Source organism: Ambystoma mexicanum, chromosome 9, assembly GCF_040938575.1.
Source record: "Ambystoma mexicanum isolate Mex_15411 chromosome 9, UKY_AmexF1_1, whole genome shotgun sequence".
NCBI classification, from domain to species: Eukaryota; Metazoa; Chordata; class Amphibia; order Caudata; family Ambystomatidae; genus Ambystoma; species Ambystoma mexicanum.
In genome coordinates this window covers 1,457,765,725-1,457,788,643 of record NC_090931.1, presented here as the reverse complement: position 1 = coordinate 1,457,788,643, position 22,919 = coordinate 1,457,765,725, and the positions used below count along the sequence as shown (strand labels likewise).

Genomic DNA, 22,919 nt, shown 5'->3' with positions numbered 1-22,919 from the left:
AGAGCCCTGGAAATGGGAGTGGTAGAAGCCTTTTGCCAAATTTCATAATTGGCCAAATGGGTCTTGACATCAGTCTGGAGTCTTTGTTACCTAATAAGCCAGTTCCAGGACCACTGTTTGGTGGCTCCCAGGAATGACCAATTGGTTTCTCCAGGTCTCATTGCTCAATACATACTCGTTAGAGTAGGTCCTTTCTCGTAAAGAAGTATGTCTAGGGTGTGTCTGGTTGTACTGGATAGATTATCTCCTTCATGTAAAGGTGGAACCATAACTTGTTCTAGTATTCCCTGGGCTATTGCCTGCCCTTTTTTTTAATACATACTTTTGTGGGCCCACATTGTGCACCAACACTTGGATATTGCCCCAGTAATCTGGGTCTAGGATGCCGGCAGCATAATCTAGAGAGTATTTCCAGGTAAAGCCTGATTTTGCTGCCAGCCTCAGTGAACTACCATGTGGAGCGGAGATGGCTACGATCATAGGAATTGGCCTTCTTACTGGACTGGGTATCTCAACTTCATTCAGTCTGAGTAAATTGAAGCCAATGGATTGGGGGTGTTGCAGGCTTGGCTAGTTGAGCTGTGTGAGTAAGGTGTTTTTACAAAAATGGGTCCTAAGCTTGTATCAGGTTGTTCGAACCACGTGTGGCAAGTCAAACAGGAGACGAAAAAGTGACATATTAGTAACCTTCTGAAAACCTAAACTATCCTTACTCATTTGACCCTAATCTAAAGAAAGACAACTAAAAGGGTGCTTGTCAGCCTGTTACAAATTAACTCCCGTCCGTCCTCCAGAAACCTTTTCTGACATGAATTCTGTCCTTCACTTTACATGAAGAAGATAACATAACTCTTAACAAAAAGATCTAACGGGGGTCATCACCCAAATTGGAGAATAGTGGTTGACTTCTGCCCCCACCATGATATTTTTCTCACCAAGCCAGGCTCCTGCCTGTCAGAATGAATCGGTGGGTAATGAGTCAATAGATACTCACCAGGGAACAATCAGGGGTACTTGAGACAGGGCTCTGTTGTGTAGTACAACCTAGACCATGTAGGTCGAAGTCTCCTCACAAGAGGAGATCTTCCCAATGATACCCCCACTAGCCGATACTAATTAGGAGGGTTGGCAGAGCAAATCACTTGAAAGAGCAAGGATCCAAGACATCGATAAGGCACATGGCTGTAACAATGGAAAGTAGTCTGAGTCAGTATTACGCAAGGAACCAACAAAAAGGCAATTCACTAAAATACCAACACCAACCTGTATAGAGGGGCAGTGAAGTCTTAATTGTATCGCTGCGTCCCCAGCCTTGAGTCTTCCTCTAGGAAAATGCAAGAATATCCACTAAGTTATTAAACCGACGACAACAGGTGAACATATTCTACCAGTTACAAACTCCTACGTCAATGTGTTAACCAATGCTGTCTAGTCCTTACCAGAAATAAACTGCTTGAAGCATCCCGAAGCGTAGGCTGCGTACATGGTGGAAGGATGGGAATGGAAACGAGGGATGGAAGTTTAGTAAGGGACTAAACCCGGGCGGCACAGGGGACACACTAGTGACAGGCTGATGCACAGATAGATGTTATCAGCATAGCATCCAAAGTCCTGTGCAGAAAGTGGTAGTTCAGTTTTGAAGTGATTTCAGCAGTAGAGGAGAAATTAATGTATGTGAATGATGGATCCCAGGTGCAGATGGAAAATCAAAGAGTGTATTGTATTGAAGCAGTTTTCGGCGAACCAATATGTTCAGTGAAGGTAGCCAAGGTCAACGTTAAGCAAACTATGCTTGCTGGTACAAGCGGCAGACGAATGCAGCTACTGGTACACGCGGCAGACACTTGCAGTCCGTATGACATGCCAAGGTCGTAGTTGTGCAGACAGGGACCAAGGTGAAATCGGGAGACAAGTACAAGTACCGTGAGACAGGCCGAGGTCGTAATATTGCAAGCGATCAGTGAAGTTCCAAGCGGGCGACAAAAGCAGGTCTGGGAAACAGGCGCGGTTGGCAATGGGTGAGCAGTCAGGGATTGTTATGCGCAAGGGCTAACAAGGAACAGTAGAATCAAGAGCTTCGGACAGAGGATTAGAAGATCAGAAGCGCAGAGCAGAATGACATTCTTTTAAACAAGTCAAGGAAGGCGGTGCTCATGCTGCAATACAGAGCGCCGTGTAACGTGACCGTCAGTATATGCGGAACGTGTGGCTGTGGAATGCAACGCTGTTCAGCCGCGCACTGGTCGTTTACAGCAGGACCATGGTAACCTCAATGGTAGTTTCCAACGCAATGCAAATGGACAAGATAGGGACTGGGAAACAGGCGGTATACGCACCCACCGAGGAACAGACCGAGCCGGGATCGGGTGGGGGCAGACCAAACCGGAACCATCACACTGCCACATTGCCCAGTTCCATTCAGAACACCAAGTTCCACTTAGGGGAGTGCCCCCTTCTTTTGGGGCTTGAACATCAGTCCCTGATTAGTCTCTTTTCTTTGAGACACTTCCAGGTTTGTATGCCCACACCTGGTATTTCCCCTGGGCTATCCACCCAGGAATTCTACTTTATAGTCTACAGTAGTCGGACCTCCCTGGGGTGTCATGTCCCTCGTCCTGCCTTGGCGTTTGTCTTTCACCCTGCCCTGGGGTCTACTTTCTTGCACTCCTCCCTGGGTTGGCCTTCTTTCACCCCCGCCTTGGGGTCTGGTTGCTTTCACCCTACTTTGGTGTTGGCTTTCCTTCACCCCACCTTGGGGGTCCGTTTCTCACACCGCCTTGGGGTCTGGTTGCTTTCACCCCACCTTGGGGTCTGGTTGCTTTCACCCCACCTTGGGGGTTGTCTCTCATCCCTGCCTGAGGTCTGGCTGCCTTAGGGTTTTGTGGTGCCCTTCTGCCCTCCACCAGTCTCCTGGAGGAACTGCATACCTTCTATTTCTGAGCGGTGATCCTCTGAGCAGGCATTTGGGTAGGGCAAAGTGGCTTCTCTCCCTCGCTTTCCTGTCTGGAGCCTTGGCTACCTTCCCGCTCACGTACTGCAGGGCTCCCGTGTCTGTTCCTTGTCACGGCTCTTCGGGCTTGGGCCTCTTTTTCCCCGACCGGGCTGCGGTGCATTCTGAAGGCTTGTCCAGGTTACCATTCGGCACTCTAGGTGAGTGCTTCTTATCTGTTACCACACCTCCCAGGAGGAGATTCTATGGCCACTGTTGCTCCGTGGCGGTCTCTTTCTCTATGTCTCTCAGCAGATTGGAGTTTTATATTCCCTGTGACAAGGGTGTGTGCCAGTTCTCGGACCTCCATTTTCTGGTATGGAATGATAGAATCTCATTACACTTACGTAGAGAGATATATCTGAAAGTTCAATATACATTGTTTTATAAATCGGAAGTAGCTGTGCACCCCTGCACCCCAAATCCTTTGTTGGCATAAGAAAGGGGTCAGCAACCACATCAGACATTCCTGTATAAAATTGCCATCAATTACAGGTGTAAGCTTCCATCTAGCCAATACAGCGGTTCGTTTCTGGGAGGATAGAATAAAACCCTATATAGGGTTTGCCTGTCCTCTAAAGGCAGGGGCGATGGAGGAGGGGATCACTCTCAGTGGGATCCCACTCGCCCGCCGCCCTATGGGGGTTAAGTTTAGTGGGCTCACCTCCCTAGTCCCAAATGGGTTGGCTCCCCCTTTCGGGAGAGGGGAAGGATTCCCTGGTTTTGTCGTAGGTGGCACTTATGGAGAATGTCCTTCAAAACGATAAAAATAGGGTCCACAGAAAAAGTATTCACGGACTAGAAAAGCACATGCGTGTGCTCCCTTGAAAGGAGGATAAAGGTTGGTTCTAAGGCAATGCTGTGCTAGCTGAAAAGAGCAGTGGAAGATAGGGTTTAGTCAGGAAAGAAGAAGCCTGCACCGTCTGCAAAGAATAAGAAGAGTTGGTGGGATCAGAAAGGAGTAACAAAGGTCAGCAATTTGTGTAAGGAATAAAGAATTGCTTCTTTATACAAACCCCCATCCACAATGTGCGGACATGTCCCCGACTTCCAGCCATCACCCTTCAGTTTTGCTTCAAGTCACCTCAAGTGTAACGGGGGGATGCCCACACAGGGGGTCAACTTGCTTACGTGTCTAGAGCCAGTGGCGTCGCCAGGAATCAAATTTAGGAGGGGCACAGAGGGGGCCAAAGACAAAAGTAGGGGGGGGCACAGACAAAAGTGATGGGAGAAAATGGTCACTGCTCGTCTTAGGTAGGGGAGAACTGGGGGGGCACAGGGTTTCACAGGGGGGCCCTGGCCCTTCCAGCCCCCCCTAGCGACAATAGCTTGGGGGACTGAGGTGTAGCTTAGAGCGCCAAGCTACACCTCACCGACTATGGCCAAGGAGCCTGAACCATGTCCGGTGTTGCTTGTCTCGTACAGAAGTGATGCGACTTAGCATTTCGGGCTGGGCTGCCACTTTTGGGGAGGGGCCAAGACGGTTTTGCATGGGGTATCTTCCCTTTCTGTTATAGCTTAGCAGGCATGGTTGCCCAGAGCAATGCCTGTGTTTATGATTCATTCTAAACCCTCCAACTATAACCCTTCAGATTTGCTTATGGTCGTGCCGCAATGCTACCCCCGTCCACACAGTTAAGTACTTTTTCCAGTGGCACAATTTCTCCGCCTCCCCACTAACATTCTTTGTTCAGGATCTCTACTCACCTACTTGGGAGCAGGGGGCTGGGTACTCCCTGTCCTGCCATGAGTGGTTTATAGCTGTACTGCCAGGAAAGGGCATTCAGCTTGGGCTTTACTAGAGGTGAGAGGCATGTGTGTGTGATTCTCTTAGTGAGGCGTCTTTTTGACCTGTGCATGGGCGTATGTAGGGAGAGAAGGTGCAGGTTCCATGTGATAACGTCCTCTGGGACAAAGTTGCAGAAGAGGTGACTTTTTCCATGCACTCCTAAATGCCTTCCCCACAACATATTCCAATATGGTTATCATTTACTATTATATTCTGTGCAAATTTGGGGAAATGTCACCGACTGGCGACCTTGTCACTGGATACCGTCTCAGCAAATCAGAATCTTCAGAATACAGACACTAGGTGCTTCCCCACCTGCAAGCTGCTGCTTGAGTTTTATTTACTCGGCGGCCATCTTGGGCCAGAGAGTGTTCAGTGTGTTTCTTGAACACTGCTTTTATGATTTCCAAGTTGGCACATTCAACACATAATGGGAAAACTTCACTCGACCCTGCGGATGGGCGGGGGCACGAACTTAAAAACAGCCCCCACTTTGCAGATAATCAAGCCCGGGTAGTGTCCTCGACCGCGGGCATCAAGTCAAAAGCTGTGCAACCAATACCAGACCGAAAAAAAAGAAGTTGCACAACGACGCGGTAGATTTCGGATTATATTAAGAGAGCGCAGCGCTTTCCAAGGAAAACGCAGCACTCCAGATGCAAGCACCTTCCCTTCAAAGAAGGTCAAAGATGTAAATGAAGAAATCTGAATCACAAAGCAAGCCACCCAATTATTTCCAAATCAGTCTTCTTAAGAGACTGAATACCAGGAAATTCACAATATTTGCTGCTTTCAGATTGTAATAAGTGCAGTTAATGCTTTCTAATTAAGGTTAGTGCTTTTCATTTAAGAGTATGAGGAGTTGGCTCTTTGTGATTAAAATGAGCACAGTTGGTGCCTTCTGAATAGAGTGTGAGAAATTAGTATTTCGTTTATTAGAGCACGAGCGGGTACAATAGCGCCAGCGGAATAAAATATTCCGCTTTCTGATCAGTATAATTGAGGGTCTCTTCATTTGTATAGACTCGTTAAATGGACAGGGTTTTCGAGTATGGAGGCATCTGAGAAGCTGGCACCTTTTTTTTGCATCATCTAACAATATAATAAAAGGCCGGATGTACGTTTGTCCCTATAGGTTTGTCCGATGCAGTAGCTTCACCTGTTGTCACCACTAGAGGGATCTGTTGCCTTAGGATATATAGTGGTCCCACTGTGTTAATGTAAACCTGCACTTTGCCCCGTGTACACAAGCTTCTGCACTAGTTATTAATACTGCAGTACAAATATTTGAAGCATTTGTGTGCATCGGATAAGGGGCTGATGCAGTGTCAGGGGTGCGGCGATACCCAAAGAAAGGTCAATCTAGCTAGTGCTCCTATCCGCAAAAAGAAATGGGGGTAGATGCGATAACCCATGACCATTGACCTCCCAGGACATGACAGGAAGTGACAGCACAGGACTGCTGATCTGGATGATGGTCAATAGTATGTATTTTATGAACACCCCATCTGTATCATTTGTTGCATCAAGCTGGACTGCAACGATTTGTATTATTAGTCTCTACCAACACACTTCATGAACGTCAAGGAAAGCACCACCCCCCACCCCCCCCGTACTACTGGTCCACCTCCAGGTCTCCACACTAGACAACTCGCCATGCTCCGGACTATTCTACAACTTTCCACACTGTTTTCACTTTCTCCCCTTTACTTGTGCCTTCGCCTACCGCAGACTCTGTCCCACTGCTCTCCCTGTGTCACTCATTCTCCAACACTATCCTCCACTCTACTTCTAAAGGGCATCATGGCCTCTCCTTCCACCCCATCCACTCGAAGCTCATCTACCCCATCTGCCTCCCCACTCCCATCTCTCCACACATCCCCCTATGCTCTAGCCCCTTGTAGCGTCTCGTGTGTAGATGGAATTACCAATAATGATCTCAGTCCCAAAAACCGGACAAGCTCAAAGACTATGGCAAGGTACTACTTTATTGTTAGCTCAAATAAAGTAGGGCAATCTGGCTAACAACTAACTGTAGTCCATGCACTCACACTTCAATTTTGATTACACAAAGGCTTTATACCTCAATGTAGGTCAGCTATGACGTCATTCTATGTGGCATTTCACTTATAGCTCTTTGATGCCCAATGATGTGCGCAAACATCCTTCCACCCTTTCAGTGCGGGGGCACATTCGATACGGTTGTCTGAGTGCATACCACTCGAAGCGGTATTGGGACAATACCTGGTGTCCCACATAGGGCTCTTCTCCTTCTAGTCCAATATGATGGAGGTGAGGGGGCGGGAGCCAGGGATGACGTGTCCATCTGCTCATCTACACCCCCTACTAACCTTTTTCTGGCAATACCTCTCGAAAAAAAACAGATCCCACTCCACTAATCTGGCTACTCTAATGTCAAACCACAACCCTTATTCTCTGGTATTCTCTGAACTAGAGCTATTACTTGAATTGCTCCAGTCTGATGTCACTTTGCTCATGATGGATGACTTCACCATTTTCAAGATGACCAAGGCCCATGAGCTCAACTCCACTCTTTCCAGTCGCTTCCCCATCAACTTACATAACCTTCCCACTCGCATCCAGGGGAACGTCATCTTTTCCAAACCTGCAATCTAACTATTCTGCTCCCTTTGTCGACCCTCGGACCACTCACTTATCTACTTCACCATCTCCACTCCCATCCCATCATAACCTCCACAATCCTCTTAACAAAAGGAAACTCAAATGATACCCTACCTGAACCAAGACAAGCCCCACCTACGAGCATTCTTTCCTACACCTGCCCATTCTATCAACCAAGCCTTTTTAGAGTTAATCAATGCACAGGCTACCTCCGAATGTCACTCTCAAGCTCACTCCTCCACCCACTTTTGACTCCATCTTCAACCATAAATCTACCCAGTAATCCAAAAGCTGCGGACAATCATCCACCTCCACCTTTGCTGCTGGCGCAAGGATTTCTCCCTTACTTTTTTTATTGATTAAAATGACCCACTCCTTTCCCCCACTACCGCTCGACTCGACAAATCTTACTACAGACCCGATTTCTTTTCTCCATTCACACCCCACAAACTATCCATGATCCTCAAAGACCAGGATTCCTACATAATAACACTCCTTAACCTCCTCTCTCTGCCGATACCTTTACCTCTTAATTCTCCAAAATCACCAAAATATGTGACACTGTTCCTCTTACCTCTCCCACTTCTCTCTCACGGTCCCCACTGAGTTTGTACGCATCGCCCTCTCAGCTAATCTATCCTCTGCTTCCATTGACTTATTTGCTTAACAATTAAAGACCTTGGACCTCTCACCTCTTATCTCTCCTCCCTCTTCAACATCTCCCTCTCTCCATCTTCCTTCGTTGTCTACTACAAAATAGTCACAGTCATCCCCATACTTAAGGAAACCACTGATAACCCTAACATGCCCTCTTTTTACAGAGCTTTGTATTTTACCCATCCCCACCCATCAACCCAAAATATTTGAGCAAGTTATCTTTAACTGTATTTGCAATTACCCTAAGGTGCACAGGCTTCAAGGACACAATGCTAAACTGGGCAATACCTCTCTCAGACTGATCCATCTCATTGAAGCCCAAAACCTCCCCTACCCACTTTCTTGTGGGTGCCGCCCCCACAAAGATCAGTCCTCATCCCACTCCACCTTCTTCACCTCCTGCCCCTGGGAAACTCATATCGGCCTTTGACATTCAGTATTACCTCTTTGTCGATGATACGCAGATCTTTTCCTCCTTTCCCTTCTTTATGGCTGCTATCTCCGACAGCCTCACCATCTGCCATACAGATAATGAATATCGGGTGGCTGTATGTTGCCTGATGTTTAACTCCTCCAAGACAAGTTTCGGCTTTCTTCTCGACTAACACCAGCTCCACTCTCCCACTGCCTTCCACCCTGGCTACTTGGCTTTATCATTCAACGGTTGCAACAATAGGGTTCTCTTTGGCAACAACATTCGACACCAGAACTTCATTACGGCGACTGTGGCAATGATTAACCTTTTCAATGTAAGTAAGATCTGCCCCCACCTCACCCACCACCAGCCTAAAGATATTAACTCTTTCTTTGAGCTCACCAAACCGAAGTGTGCTCAAACCTATGTAAAATAAAAGTGGCAGACGATCAGCCAGATGAGTGTTCACAAAATTACACACAGATGTATAGCTACATGAATTTCCTTGCAGACCACATCTGCACAGCGCCAAACTAAATGTGTTTTGCTAGAAGAAAGGAAATATTCTTGCGTTAGCAAGATCTTTAAAAAATGCACTCATTTATTCAAACCTTTTTTTGTTGGTTCAATAAAGAACATCATAGATCAGTTTGCAAATTCTAAGTATTCGAGTTTTGTCTTAAATGATAGTCCAAAATTGGGTCTTATTGGTTGTCTGCAAAATTACTCTGCAATCTTTTTATTTTTCACTTTGTTTCCATATGTAAAGAAACTGTGCTGTATTTAATTTTTTTTAAGAGTCTTTTCTTAAATATCCTTATTTGTCCTGATTTTGGGATAGTTGCAGATATCCTTAGATTGTTCATTAATACATTTTATAGACTATTTATCTGAAGCTCTATATTTTCATTTTGATCATATATTTGTTTATACCTCTTATTTATTCACCCTCATTTATTTATCCTCTGCACAGGTTTTGCCATTTCAAATGGTCCATCAAAAGGAATGCTCAGGTATCATTTACAGGAGGAATATTGTGTTCTATTAAACCTTATATAACAAAAAAGGGGGGATTCTCTAGAGGTTTTTAAATTGAGAATGTATGAAGGACAAGATTATCTTTGTCAATTAGAACTAAAAATAATCACAACCTTTGAGAATGCTTGGAATTACATATCATTCTTATCCTTAGCTTCCGATTATTTCACTATTGTTTTACTGCAAATAAAATGCAGCAAATTCGATAATTCTATATATGACGATCGCTATTCTATAAAGAAATGTTTAGGATGCAGAAAGTCTTAACAGTGACATTTGGTATTGCAAAATAGAAGGTAAATGTTGCACAAAAACAGGATCTCAATTTAGGTACCTTAATTCCAGGTTTTACATAAATGAGCAGAGTCCCTCTCTATGGGGTAGCGTGTACAATTGCACGCTTACAAAAGCACACGTGGGAGTCAAAATGGCCGCTTTATAACATATTATATACTATGGCATTTATAACACGCCTATACACAAGTGTTGCAAGGTGAGATGAGGCAAGGGAGAACAAAGGGAAGACGGACAACGATCCTACTAGGCCAGGCGATATTTAAACTGCGCAAGTGCAGCGGAGGAGGGAAAGCGAAAAGTGCGAAGGGAAAGGGGGGGGGACAGTGCAGTACATAGGATAACAGTAAAATAAAAAATAAAACTTAAATACAATAAATAAGGAGTGCAGCCAAGTGGTGGCAAGTGCCTGGGTACGTGCAGACATCAGGTGTCAGGTGCTGGTAGGGGCTGTAGTGATACAGCAACAGCCCCCAAGTGCCGGAGGTTGCCAGGGGGGCAGTGTAAGTGTGCAAATGGCGGGGAGAGGACCTGGGCCCCCGAGTACAGAGAGTAGCCAGGTGACCAGTGCAATTTCAGTTAGAGCCAGGAGTTCAGCAGGGGAGAGGAGGAGAGAAAGCAGAAGCAAAAAGGAAGGTCTTGAGGTGCTTTTGGAATCGGGGATGGTTTTCTTCAAGTTTCGGTGAGGCAGGAAGGCTGTTCCAGAGGGAGGCCCCAGCCAAAGAAAGATCTACCATCACTCGTTGCTTGGAGAAGCGACTGACCCTGAGGGAGTTGGAGGCGGATGAGCAAAGGGCTCGAGAAGGAAGATATTTAGGAAGAGAGTTGAAGGTATTGAGGCCCCAGGCCCCAGAAGGCCTTGTGGACAATGCAGAGGGTTTTTAACTTAATCCTCGCAGCCACTGGGAGGCAGTGCAGGGATTTCAGTCATGGAGAGATACAATCCACGGGGTTCAGGCCAAGGAAAAGTCTCGCAGTCCTGTTTTGGATGAGTTGCAGAAGGCGGAGTGCAGATGCAGGAAGATTTAGAAAGAGGCTGTTGCAGTAGTCCAGCCTAGAGAGAGCCAGAGCTCTGGAGACAATGAGCTTCTGGGCGAAGAAGAGGAAAGGAAGGAGGTGCAGCAGGTAGTGTGACTTCTTAGAGACATCAGAGATGTGAGGAGAGAAGGAGAGTGTGGAATCGTAGATGACCTAGAGGTTTTTTGCCTCACAAGTGGGAGCAGGAAGAGGGCCAAGAGAGGCCGGCCAGAGAGTTACAAGAAAGGAGGGAGCGGTGTACCGAGGAGGAGAATCTCAGTCTTACTGGCATTAAGGCAGAGATCATTGGCGGAACACCACACCTGGATAGCAGACAGACAGTCACAGATGAGGGAAGGAGAGGAGGAGTCTGAGGGTAGCCTGAAAATGAGTTGAGTGTCATCCGCATACCACTGAAAGTTGGGGCAGAGAGAGGCAATGCGGTGGGCAAGAAGTGCCAGGTATTGGTTGAACAGCCAGGGAGAGAGGTTAGACCCCTGGGGAACACCACAGGTAGAGATAGAGGCGAGTAGAGGAAGGACCCAAGTTGGACCTGGAAGGGTCAATTGGAGAGGAAAGAAGTCAGCTAAGCTAGGGCCTGATCTGTGATACCCAGGTTGAGCAGGATGGCATGGTTGACCGTATCAAAGGCAAAAGAGATCAAGTAAAATGAGAACACAGGGGGTGTTGGAATCGAGGTTGGAGAGCAGGACTTCGCGGATGTTCAGGTGAGCAGTTTCCATGCTTCTGGTAGCTCTAAAGCCAGACTGATGATCACGGAGCCAACAAACACATTCAGTGTGGAGATTAAGCTGCGAGATGGCCAGCTTTTCCAGGAGTTTGCCCAGGAAAGGAGTGATGGAGATTGGGCGATAGTTAGCTGGGCAGGAGGGTTTCTTAAGAAGAGGGTGCACAAGGGAGTGCTTCATGGGGGGGGGGGAGGGAGGGAAAACTCCAGTGGCAAAGGAGTGGTTGCAGAAGTCAGCCAAAGCAGGAGTCAGGGTGTCAATGTGGTCCTTGATGGTTTTAGAGGAACAGGGGAGAGCCTGCTTTGCTGTGACTTTCATAGATCGGACACGTCTAGAAACCTCATCATAGGAGAACAGGGGACAGGCAGAGAAGGGGGAGGCGGGGTGGCTACAGAAGGGCCAGAGGAAGAGAGGGGATTAGAGGGGTGGGGAGGCGAGGAAGAGAGAGAGGACAGTATGTCCTGAGGTTTAGAGATAAAATGAGAATCCAGGGCTGTGCAGAGGGTCTGGGAGGGGACAGGAGAGGTAGAGACTGCAGCAGGATTGGCCAGCTCCTTGCAGATTTTAAAGAGGTCGGCTGAATTGTTGGATGCCGCAGGAATAGCGGTCATTAAGTCATCACTATCTAGCATGATTCACAATGACATCATCTTATTCCATGCGTCGCCGATGACATCCTGTCCGAACACATGCAATTCTGTCATCTTGTCCCATTATTTTAAGTATAACGGATGAAAACAGTAGTTGGTTCTCCTTAAGCAAAACCAAAAGTAGATGCAACCCCAAACATTTCAGCCAAATTGGGCATCATCAGTGAAAATGAAGCTTTTTTCTCTATGCCCAGCAGGCCCGGGACCCACATACATGATGACTTAAGCAAAACCAAAACGTGAAGCATGGAAATCTTTGGCGGGAACAAGACTTGTGCATAAGGGATGTGACCAAGTAGTTCTGGCTCGACTGCCTATTTTGGGGTGGGACCAAGCTTGATTCGCTTATGGTCTTTTTCCCCTTCCTGTAATGGCTTGGCAGGCTGAAGAAGAAGGGTCTGAAGGGTTGCCTAGAGCAATGCCAGAGGTTAGGATTTATTCCAAACCTTCCAGCAATCACCTCTGGTTTTATTCAAACCTACTTTTCTTCTCCTCTACTGATCCCTAGACAAACTTCTCAACATTGCTACACACATCCTTTCCAGCTGACCACCCACCTATGCATACCGACATGACCTTGGATTGTTCCCTCTGCAAAACCGACCCAACTCATCTTCAAATCAATCCATGCGCCCATTACCGTGCCAACTGCATCGCTCTACTCTCCCTCTCAAACTCTGCGATCCTCCTCTCTCCCCACAGGCTCCCTATGCCTTCCCTCACTTCTGCTTCTTCTTTCTACTTGCTCCCCCGGACTTGAACACTCTCCCCAGATATCAAAAGCCAGTCTATCTGTGAAAGTGCTAAAGGCCGGACTCAAGCTGTACCTGCTAGCAGGTGAAGGGGCATCTCCCACCACCTCACTAACCCTCCCAAACCGGCGCCAGCCTACCTCTCCTGATTTTGTCACAAACATATGTCATTATGTAAAATATGACTATGTCGTTTCTTGTACTGGGTCATTAATGTTTGCATATATAGGCCTCTTACATAATTACTGTTCCTGGCCTAGGTCTCATTATGTAGAAAAGCATCCTACATTGTGCCAGCATCCTGCATAGGGGATGCCTCAATCAACTAATGTGTCCTATGTATGTTGCATCTACTAGAAATTACATGATTCTTACATAAATTACATTCTTACTGAATTAAAATATTATAAGTGATAACGTGATATCAAGGCCATGCAGCTAGGTATTGCTACCATAAGCTGAAGGCCTGCTTTACTATTAAACAGGTCAGTAATCAGATGATTGCTATTTTGTGTGTCCTATAATTTGGACCTGCCAATTTTAGTTTGAGACATTGGGCTTCATTACAAGTCCGGTGTTAACCGTGCCGGTAAAACCGGCAGATTGTCGCCAGACTTGTGAATTTTACCAGTGTCTGGCTTGCCGGAAACACCAGGGAATTACAGCTCTGGTGGTCCGGGAAGTCATGAGCCGGTATAATGTTAATCCCCATTCCAATAGAGTCGCATAGGACTTAATAACGGTGCCGGTGCTCCCGTGTAACTCTGTGGGCAGGTGTCGTTCTGCCCGCCAGGCACTGTGGTTACCGGACCGGCACAGCCGGAATGAGGCCCATTCTCTATAGAATAGTACACTATTTAGATTTTGTTTAAAATGTATACTAGAAATATGAAGTACTCGGGAAGCATTAGAAAGCGTCTCAATTAAGACAGGAAATACATGGCAACTGTGCCTTAATTGTTTTGTAAACGGAATAAGCAAAGACTGGTCAATTGCAGGTGTTGCAAAGCGATCCACAGCGGTCACAAGCACCAATAGAGGACTGCTACGAGTAGATCAATGAAGCCCATGTGAATGCTTTGCCCTGGTAAGTTCCAGAAGATCCCTAAGCGGTACAGCTCTGATTGGAAGAACAATTAGGGGGAATCACAGATCCTCCATTCGATTCTTCTGGTGGGGGTGACCATGTCATGCTTCCAAACTAGGTTCATAAACAAAGCCAAGTGGATTCTGACCGGAAAATTATACTTGGGCATGTGTGTTAGCAATTCTCAGCCAATCAGATGTCAGCACTAGAAACACAACCTGTGACATTCATGTTTAAATGTAAGTGTAAGCAAAGCAAGCTGTAGCAGGAGTACGGATTGTTAGGAAGACCGCTTCCTGGTTATGGAGACGTCTAGATGGGGACCCAGTAGATTCCACGATCACACTCAGTTAGACCCCTCTACATATTAGAAGCAGTCCCATACACAACATTACTCAGAACGGTGGCCCCTTACGAGAAATCAAAAGAACCCCAGGGGGTGCCCCAAGAAAGGGTGATGCATCAGTTTGCTGCCATCTGGGGCACGCAGATTTGGCCTTTGAGACGGTTTGTCAAACTATAACGTACTTACGTTTTCAGGGGTGGCAGTGGACTGGCTGGGCCGCGTGCGCTTTGGTGGAACTGGTTGGCTGACCCTGGGCACCAGTGAGGAACGCTGCGAGAAGAAAAGAGAAGTTAACCAGTCATGCTTTTCAGGAAGGGGCATCCAATATTAAAGCAATGGTGCAAAAAGCCCTTCAGGAAATAAAACTGAGGTACAGCTCCCCAAGCATCACCCAATGTCTGCGACCAAAATAAACCTTATTGAATACAATGGACTACACAATGGCCATTCAACCACACCTCATTATCCCTAAATCCAGCCAATACTGCTGTGATGAATCCAATGGAGTCATCACGGCGGTGACCTCCTGCCATGTGACTGGGGACGGCAGCCGCTACCCGATACTGACCCTGGGGGCGGCTATATGAGGGAGGACCACATGGGAGGAGATACCAACCAGCGAGAGGTCATGACTTCATTGGACGAGACATGGTATCTGACCCTTTCCAATGAGGAAGACGCTCTAACGCTCAAAGCCCTTTTCCATGAGTAAGACTCTCTAATGCCCAGGGCCTGAATGGCAAATTGTCCGGTATTGGTTCCCCTTGTATAAGGAGTAAAGGATCCTTTTTTCAACCTTCCCTTTAATCAAACCCCAACCTACAACCTCAACACACAAAGCTCCAACACAACACATTTTTGCTTCTGAGGTGCCTTTATGTAAAATCACTACAAAGAACTGTTCAAACACCATGTATCCAATTAACTATGGACTCCAACTCCCAGAATCACCCAAGTACTGGCACAACGGGGATGAAGGAGTTTGTACAACATATTTTGTACAACATATCAAGAACTCGAAGCACCACATGCAGTCTAGATATTTTTCCAAATTACCTGTGCACGGGACATTTAAAGATGGCAACCGCATTTCTGAATGTGAAGGTGCAGGAGGAGACATCAGGTCATACGCAGGGGCGTGTTAGTATAAGAAACATGTACCAGTGTGGCGAGGCGGTGGGGACCGCCCGAGTTCGAAGGAGAAACGCTGTCCACAAGCAGGAAGTGCCGTGGAGACGCTGGGAACCTCGAGAGAGTTCCTGGGTGCTCAGCTGCTTGAAGAGGCAGCGTTCTCCAGACTGGGACCAGAAGGGAAGTAGGCGAGTAACTGCAGGGCCTCGAAGGAAGCTGGAAGGATGTCTGCACACTCTAGAAAGGGAAGCGAGTGAGAGCTTCACCTCAAAAGCACAAACTGGACCCAAGATTCTGGAGAGAACTAGCGAGTGTACCAGATGGGGACCCCGGAGCATTTGACGACCTCACCAACAACAATTTGAATATAAGAACATTGCTTAAATCCCAATAGGAAGTGTGTTTGAATGCAGAAAAGGCAAAGTACAGATTCAACCCCCAGTAAGCTACAGAAGCACGAGTTCGCAAAGTGTGCGCAAAGTTTGAGCGAATATTACTGCAGACATATATATTATACCAAGAACAACAATTTTGGTAAAACAGGAACTGTGAGATGCATAAAAAGTCTGTGCAAAGGAAATATCTCAGGCAATTGAAATGCACAAGAAGTCCTTTCAAAGAAAAGACACCAGGAAATAGTAATGCATAATAGCCGGTCCAATAGCACAGTGAGTAGAGCGCTCACTTTGACATCTGTGCAGAGCCTGCTGACCCAGGTTTGAATCCCGGCAGGGCCAAACTCAGCCTTTCATCCTTCCGAGGTCGTTAATGAGCACCACACACTGTGGGTAATAATAAGCAGTGCTCAGATACCTGAGGGTTCGTAGCGCTATATAAATGCTAAATTATTATTATTATTATGAATCCCTGGCAGGGGAGTATACCAGGCAGTGAAGTTGCAAGAGAACTCCTAGCAGGAGAGTACACCAGACATTTGCAATTGAATGAGGGATCCTGTCAGGAGACTACACAAGGAATTTGGAATTGCATAGAGTCCTGGGAGGGGAGTATGGGCATTTGTAAAGGAAGCCATCATCACTGGTGTATCTGGACAATGCGGTATGCTACACGGGTGGGTGTCTAGAAAGGTTCGCCTGGGAGCAAGCTGGTTATTAGTTGCTTCTTGTACAATAGATCTGCAGGATTCTGGAAAATCCTTCCGCAGAACTGCAGTGTGGCTGCAAGCCTGGGGAGTCTTACGTAACAACTAAACACAAACATACTGACATCCAATGGTTTGTGAACCAAAAAATTCCTTCTCCAGCGAGGGGAGACAACAGGGAACTTGCACTTAGTCGCTGTGAACAACACGGGGATCTCTACCCTCAATACAGTTAACCAGGGGTTAAATCCCTCGGTTCAATCGAACAGCCTCCTTGGGTAACTTCCCCCTTAGCTTTCCGAGTCTCGACTTCCTCAACGGTACACCTGTGAGTGACAATCAGCTTTTGCAACCTAATGTACTTTTTTGATGCCATAGTGAAAATACTAGTAGGTTCCACTACCGTCCTGTTTTTGAGACTGGTATTTCAGACCCCACCGTGTCTTTCTTCCACCTGTCTTTAAAGTTGTGCTCGTTTTACTGGCACACACGACTTTGCTGCGACTTACCCTGTTTCTTAGTAACCTTAACATGGGTAGGAGTAATAGACACGTGTCTTAAAAGCTGTGCTCGTTTCACTGGCACACACAATGGGCCTCATTACGACCCTGGCGGAAATCGCGGTGCAAAATGCACCATGGAGCACGGCGGAAAGCTGCCGATAGCACCATGGGGGTTGGCGGATGTACCGCCCCATGCCGACCTTGGCGGGGCGGTAAATCCCCATTCCCCATTTTACCCTTCCCCATTCCCATTTTTGCCCCATAGGGTATAATGGGAGTGGGGAAGGCGTTAATTACGCCACCGTAAAATACGGTGGCGTAATTAACAACAAGGTCCCGTAGCGCCATGGATTTCTCCGCCCGGAAAAACCAGGCGGAAAACGGCTCCATGGCGCTACGGGAACTCGTAGTAGGGCGGACGGGTCCACCGCGAATAACGCTGGCGTAAACCCACTCCGCCAGGGTCCTAATGAGGCCCAATATCTTTTTTGACATACTCCGTCCCCCCGCAACTCCATTCTGGTGCATGGGTATCGGTAGTAGGCGCGTATCATTTTATGAGCCTCCAGGCACCTCTTTGATCATCTGCCCTGGATGTTTTGCCTGCTTTAAGTGCTGCGTTTATTGGAACCGAGACGTTTACATCCCAGGGTTACACACTGTTCCTTTAAGAATTGGTGTTTACCTTGCCTAGTCACGGGATCCGGCGTTTTCGGGCCAGGCGCGAATATCTCCTGCGTTGGCTGCAGGCGCACGTCTCCAATCCACCACTGTCCGCGCATCTCGGTGCACTCTGGCTTTTTTCAGCATGCCTGTCTCTTTATACCTCGAACCTTAGCTGTAAGACGTGCCTAACGGATTTCCTTCCACGCTGCCCACTTCTCATTAGCCCGCCATACCCTCCGTCCTTTACACATGGCGAGCCGCATAACAAGCGCCTTCTGAAACCAGCCCTGCTTGTCTCTGAGCATTCAACTGCCGTTTCTTTGCTGTAAGATTTTGTCAAACTATCTGCTTTTTATGACATTTGCTGTTTCGCTATCATTACTTGCAGATCTCTAACTGAGGTCCCCTTTTCCCCCTTTTTTCATCAGTGTATAAGGCATTTTCACTAAATACGCCATCACTGGGCTGTGCAGAAACCTCTATCATGACCAGTTAGAAGTTGAGTTGTGCCGTGCTAATAACGACGTCTTCACTTACTACACCAAAGTACCAATCGTTACGCTCTTCTCAAGTAAGCTGTTCAGAACTGGCCCCTCACATAAGTACTCATGGACCTTTGTCAATATTTCAATCTGACTGCCTTTTGCATTGATTTTGGTTTACAGTTGACTCTCAATCACGCCTACAGCTACTTTGCGCGTTTTTCTGGCACCACCACATCGAACTTTGGCCGATGTCATGCAAAGGAATTTTTAAGGTAAATTACCTGCATATTTTCCAGTAATAGAGTTACTAGCACAATTACAATCTGGACTTAACCTAGTCACAAAGAGTTCGTCACAAGATGAGATCTCATAACTATTTGTCTGTTGGTGACCATAGAGGTTCTTGATAATGGTACACTTCCACCATTGGTCTCGAACCTTGTTTAAAACAAAAAAACTAAAAAATATATAATTTAGTTAAAAATTAATCTAAGTATGGGAACTAATAACAATAATTACATTGTAGGACAAGACTGCCCTTGCCATAAGAACGAGATTTAACTTCAGTATATTACGTCATTGCTAACGAAATGACTCAGACTGACGTGTTGTGCGTCAACCTTTTCTCACCTAGCCTGGAGAATCAAGTAAGAGATTGGGGTGGTTATTTTCAATTCTATGTCATCTGTGTTTTTCTGTCCATATGCGAAATCAGAAATACAGGGGGTGGATTGCAGATACTTCCACCTATGAGCAAATTGTTTTCTTGTCTATTTTTCTAAAAAAAAGGGGTACTGGCTTTATTGTATAATGTTCCCGTTTTGCCACCATCTATGTCAGACGCTCTTTTGAATGTCTTTTTGCTCGTTGTGAGATCAATGTATCAGCTAATACGTCAAATAACATCTGTATGGAGCATACAATCACTCCCAGTTAATAATCAATTGTTTGTATTCTTATAGATCAGTGATGTTACACTTGCATCATAAAATGGAGTAAATCAATAATTTGAAGATTTCCTGGAAGAAATCCTTTGTCCTGAAGATGGCCGTTACATCTACTTCCGAAAAGACACTAGAGATAGTGTCCAATTTATCTCATGGCCGAAACATGTCGACCATCTCTTAAAAAGACCACTAATGATAATAGTCGGACAAATTAATTTCGCAAAGTTGTGTTCATTCAGTGTCTTACACGCTGATCCTATGTTTTAGTTTTTCATGTTTGTGACTATTATGAATTCATCTGTTCAGACCTTCTTTAGTACTGTTCTTTTAAGTTTTGTACAATTAACATTAAACAAGTGCCATTTTGTTCAAATCCACTGTGTTGCCTCCCGTTATTCAAAGAATTCCTGCTATTGAGTGATCACTATGTTGTTTAAATGCTAAACACAGTGTAAAAACTACCCTCATCTCTCCTCTTCAGGCCTGTGTAGAGACGGATAATCAATTCTCCTTGTTTCATGTTTAGACAGTCTTAACATTCTGTGACCGTGCTCCTTAGGAGGGTCGTTGAGTCTCTCCTCCTTTTCTGCCGACGCAGAGTTGCTTATGCAACTCTTCCACGTCTGTCTTTCTGTGGGGGTCCGCTACACTCTCCAGCAGCATGTCCCAGCTTGCCACGCTGACATTGGTGGTTGTTCTCTCTTCACAGCCACACATCATTTGGCATTTATTGCATAGTAAAAACTCTGCGGACTTGCTGAGCCTGCCTCATGGTTGGTCGTCTCATGAACACGCCTCCTGTGGACTAGTTAACTTTCCTCATTCTTTGGGGGAGATTGGGCAGATCTATGGTGAGAAGCCAAGTCAGCCATGAGTAAAAGGTATATTCGGTTAATACAAAACCTAGCCCCTACATATCCTTTATAAGGTGTAGGTAAGATGGAGGGAGGAATAATGACTTATACCCGCTATCGGGCGGATCCCTGTCCCTTAATAAAGGGGGGTCACCTCCGAGGGATTGCGCTTACCCTGTCCCCTATTGGGTGTTAAGCGTAGCAGGCTCACCTCCCTAGTCTCAAAGTGGGTTGGTCCCCATTGGGGAGAGGTGACAATTTACCTCGATTCCTCACAGTGGGTAATATACAATTTTGCCTGTGAACTTGATTGGGGGAATTGCAAGGTGAAGGGAGCTTGGGGATGGATTGTGTGTTGGGTCGGTCAGCACCCGCTCTATACACATCAGAATGACTGCCCCAATTTTGTTTGGGGAAAAGCCTGACCCAGCTTATTGCACAGATCCTTGGGATTAAGCAAATGCTATTATATCGAACGGACTGCACACTTATCAATACTTTGAAAGATTTTCTTGGTAATGTATGAGAGAATAAGGATAATAAAACATGTTTTTTTCAGTGAACAACCAATTTTAATAAGATGTAGCTGCTTGATGAAAGTGTATTTTGTCTGCTGGATCATAGGAACAGTGCCAGGACTTTCTTGCTTTCTTCAGACATCTGTTGGATGTCCTTTGAGAACAATTGTCTCACTCTTTACATTAATGCTGGAGACTTTAGTAAGTGCCACTAGAGGAACTGCTCAGTGGATTTTGTGGTTATAGTGATCAAGGACTTTAGTAGAATCTGATCCTGACCTATCCATGGAGTTGAAAGGAGAGTGTGGGGTGGTGGCCAATCAACGCCTGGTAGAAAGAAGGAACATGGATTGGAAGCTATGTCAAGTTCTTGATCATATGAAATTATCACGGAAGCAGTGCAGAATCAGGCACAGCAACTGTAGGATTTTCATTAATCCCATTTGAGCGTGGTGGTGCGATCAGGAACGCAACCACATTTATCAGTAGTGCGTCTGGATACGCTTCAAAAGAAGCCAAGAATAATTTAGGTTGCTGAGGGTACCACAAGGGTGAAGCACGGAAGGGTGATAGGATGATGATGATGATGATGATGATAACGCATTTAAACGCGCCTATACACAAGTGTTTCAAGGCACGATAGGCCATACCACACATGGAAATCGCAAACTACAGTAAACTGAGAGGACACGCCAGCTTATGGGTATCAGAAAATGCTGGTCTTGTATACGGCAGTGGAGGGGGCTTATTCTCAAAGAGAGTCTTCAAGAGAGTGGGATCTGAAAGTGTACAGACATTTATTTCCTGTAAGTGGAAATCCTTAATGGATATTTGTGGTTCATGGGAAGACTTCCTGCTCGTCTACCCGGATGGTGAAATGCCATCAGGGGGCAGTTGTGGGGGCAGAGGGAAGACTGGTAGGTGCGTTTACCAGGGCAGGTTATCCAGCTCTCAGAGCTAGGTTGGTTGCAAATAATAAATCCAAGTTTAGGTAAGAAAATAAATAATATAAACTAGCATTTCTGATGTTAGAGCGTGCAGTTAAGAGGGCACAGGAGGAAGGGGGTTATTTGGTGGGTGAGGGGGTAGTAGTGTCTGGCATTACAAAGGAACAATGATGGAGATTTCCAATTTTGGGAAAAGAAACAACGGACTGAGAAGACATTTGGGACCTACTTCATATAAACAAGTGCTTGTGGACACCATGATCATCAGCAGGTGATGAAGAAGTGATATCCGGCCGGGAGTCTTGAGAACCAAAAAGACTAGCCGCCATTGGCAGCCTAGAACAGACAGGTGCAGATCCATGGCATAATGAATAAATACTGTGAATTAAAAACAAGGGAATATTAGCTGGATTTTCTGGTGAGGTTACAGCTAGGAAGCTTACTCTTAAGCTTGTTTTGTGGTTTAGTTCATTTTAATATTTAATTTATTGTTGTAGTGCCGACACATGTTTCGAGCTTCCAGAGCCTGGTGTCTTGAAACACATGTGAACGATGCAACAAAAAAGGCAAACCTGAAATAATAGATGTGAATTAAACAAAGCAAGCATAGCAGTAATAGTCTGAGCTGTTAGCACACAAGTAGGGTCAATTTCCATACACCTGCACTTTCCCGCCATTTCAAGCAGCCTGACTGCATTACCTGCCAGGTGGCCAGAGCTCTAAGCAATGGAGCCATCTAGAATCTATGGAGCCCCTCTCCACCCCACACCAACACTCATTATATAGTGTACCCATATACTGTTTAAACACCATGTATCCAATTAACTATGGACTCCAACTCCCAGAATCACCCAAGTACTGGCACAACGGGGATGAAGGAGTTTGTACAACATATTTTGTACAACATATCAAGAACTCGAAGCACTACATGCAGTCTAGTTATTTTTCCAAATTACCTGTGCACGGAACATTTAAAGATGGCAACCACATTTCTGAATGTGAAGGTGCAGGAGGAGACATCAGGTCATACGCAGGGGCGTGTCAGTATAAGAAACATGTACCAGTGTGGCGAGGCGGTGGGGCCTGCCCGAGTTCAAAGGAGAAACTCTGTCCACAAGCAGGAAGTGCCGTGGAGAAGCTGGGAACCTCGAGAGAGTTCCTGGGTGCTCAGCTGCTTGAAGAGGCAGCGTTCTCCAGACTGGGACCAGAAGGGAAGTAGGCGAGTAACTGCAGGGCCTCGAAGGAAGCTGGAAGGATGTCTGCACACTCTAGAAAGGGAAGCGAATGAGAGCTTCACCTCAAAAGCACAAACTGGACCCAAGATTCTGGAGAGAACTAGC

The 22,919-nt window shown here is 46.2% G+C and overlaps 1 protein-coding gene across 1 annotated transcript in view; it reads right to left on the bottom strand.

Moving 5' to 3' along the window:
- The window catches only part of LOC138487500 (uncharacterized), a 664,822-nt gene that overhangs the window by 356,642 nt on the left and 285,261 nt on the right, over nt 1-22,919 (bottom strand). The window contains exon 9 of the mRNA XM_069614007.1: nt 14,613-14,696. Coding sequence (XP_069470108.1) covers nt 14,613-14,696 — 84 coding nt within the window. The remainder of the gene's footprint in view (nt 1-14,612; nt 14,697-22,919) is intronic.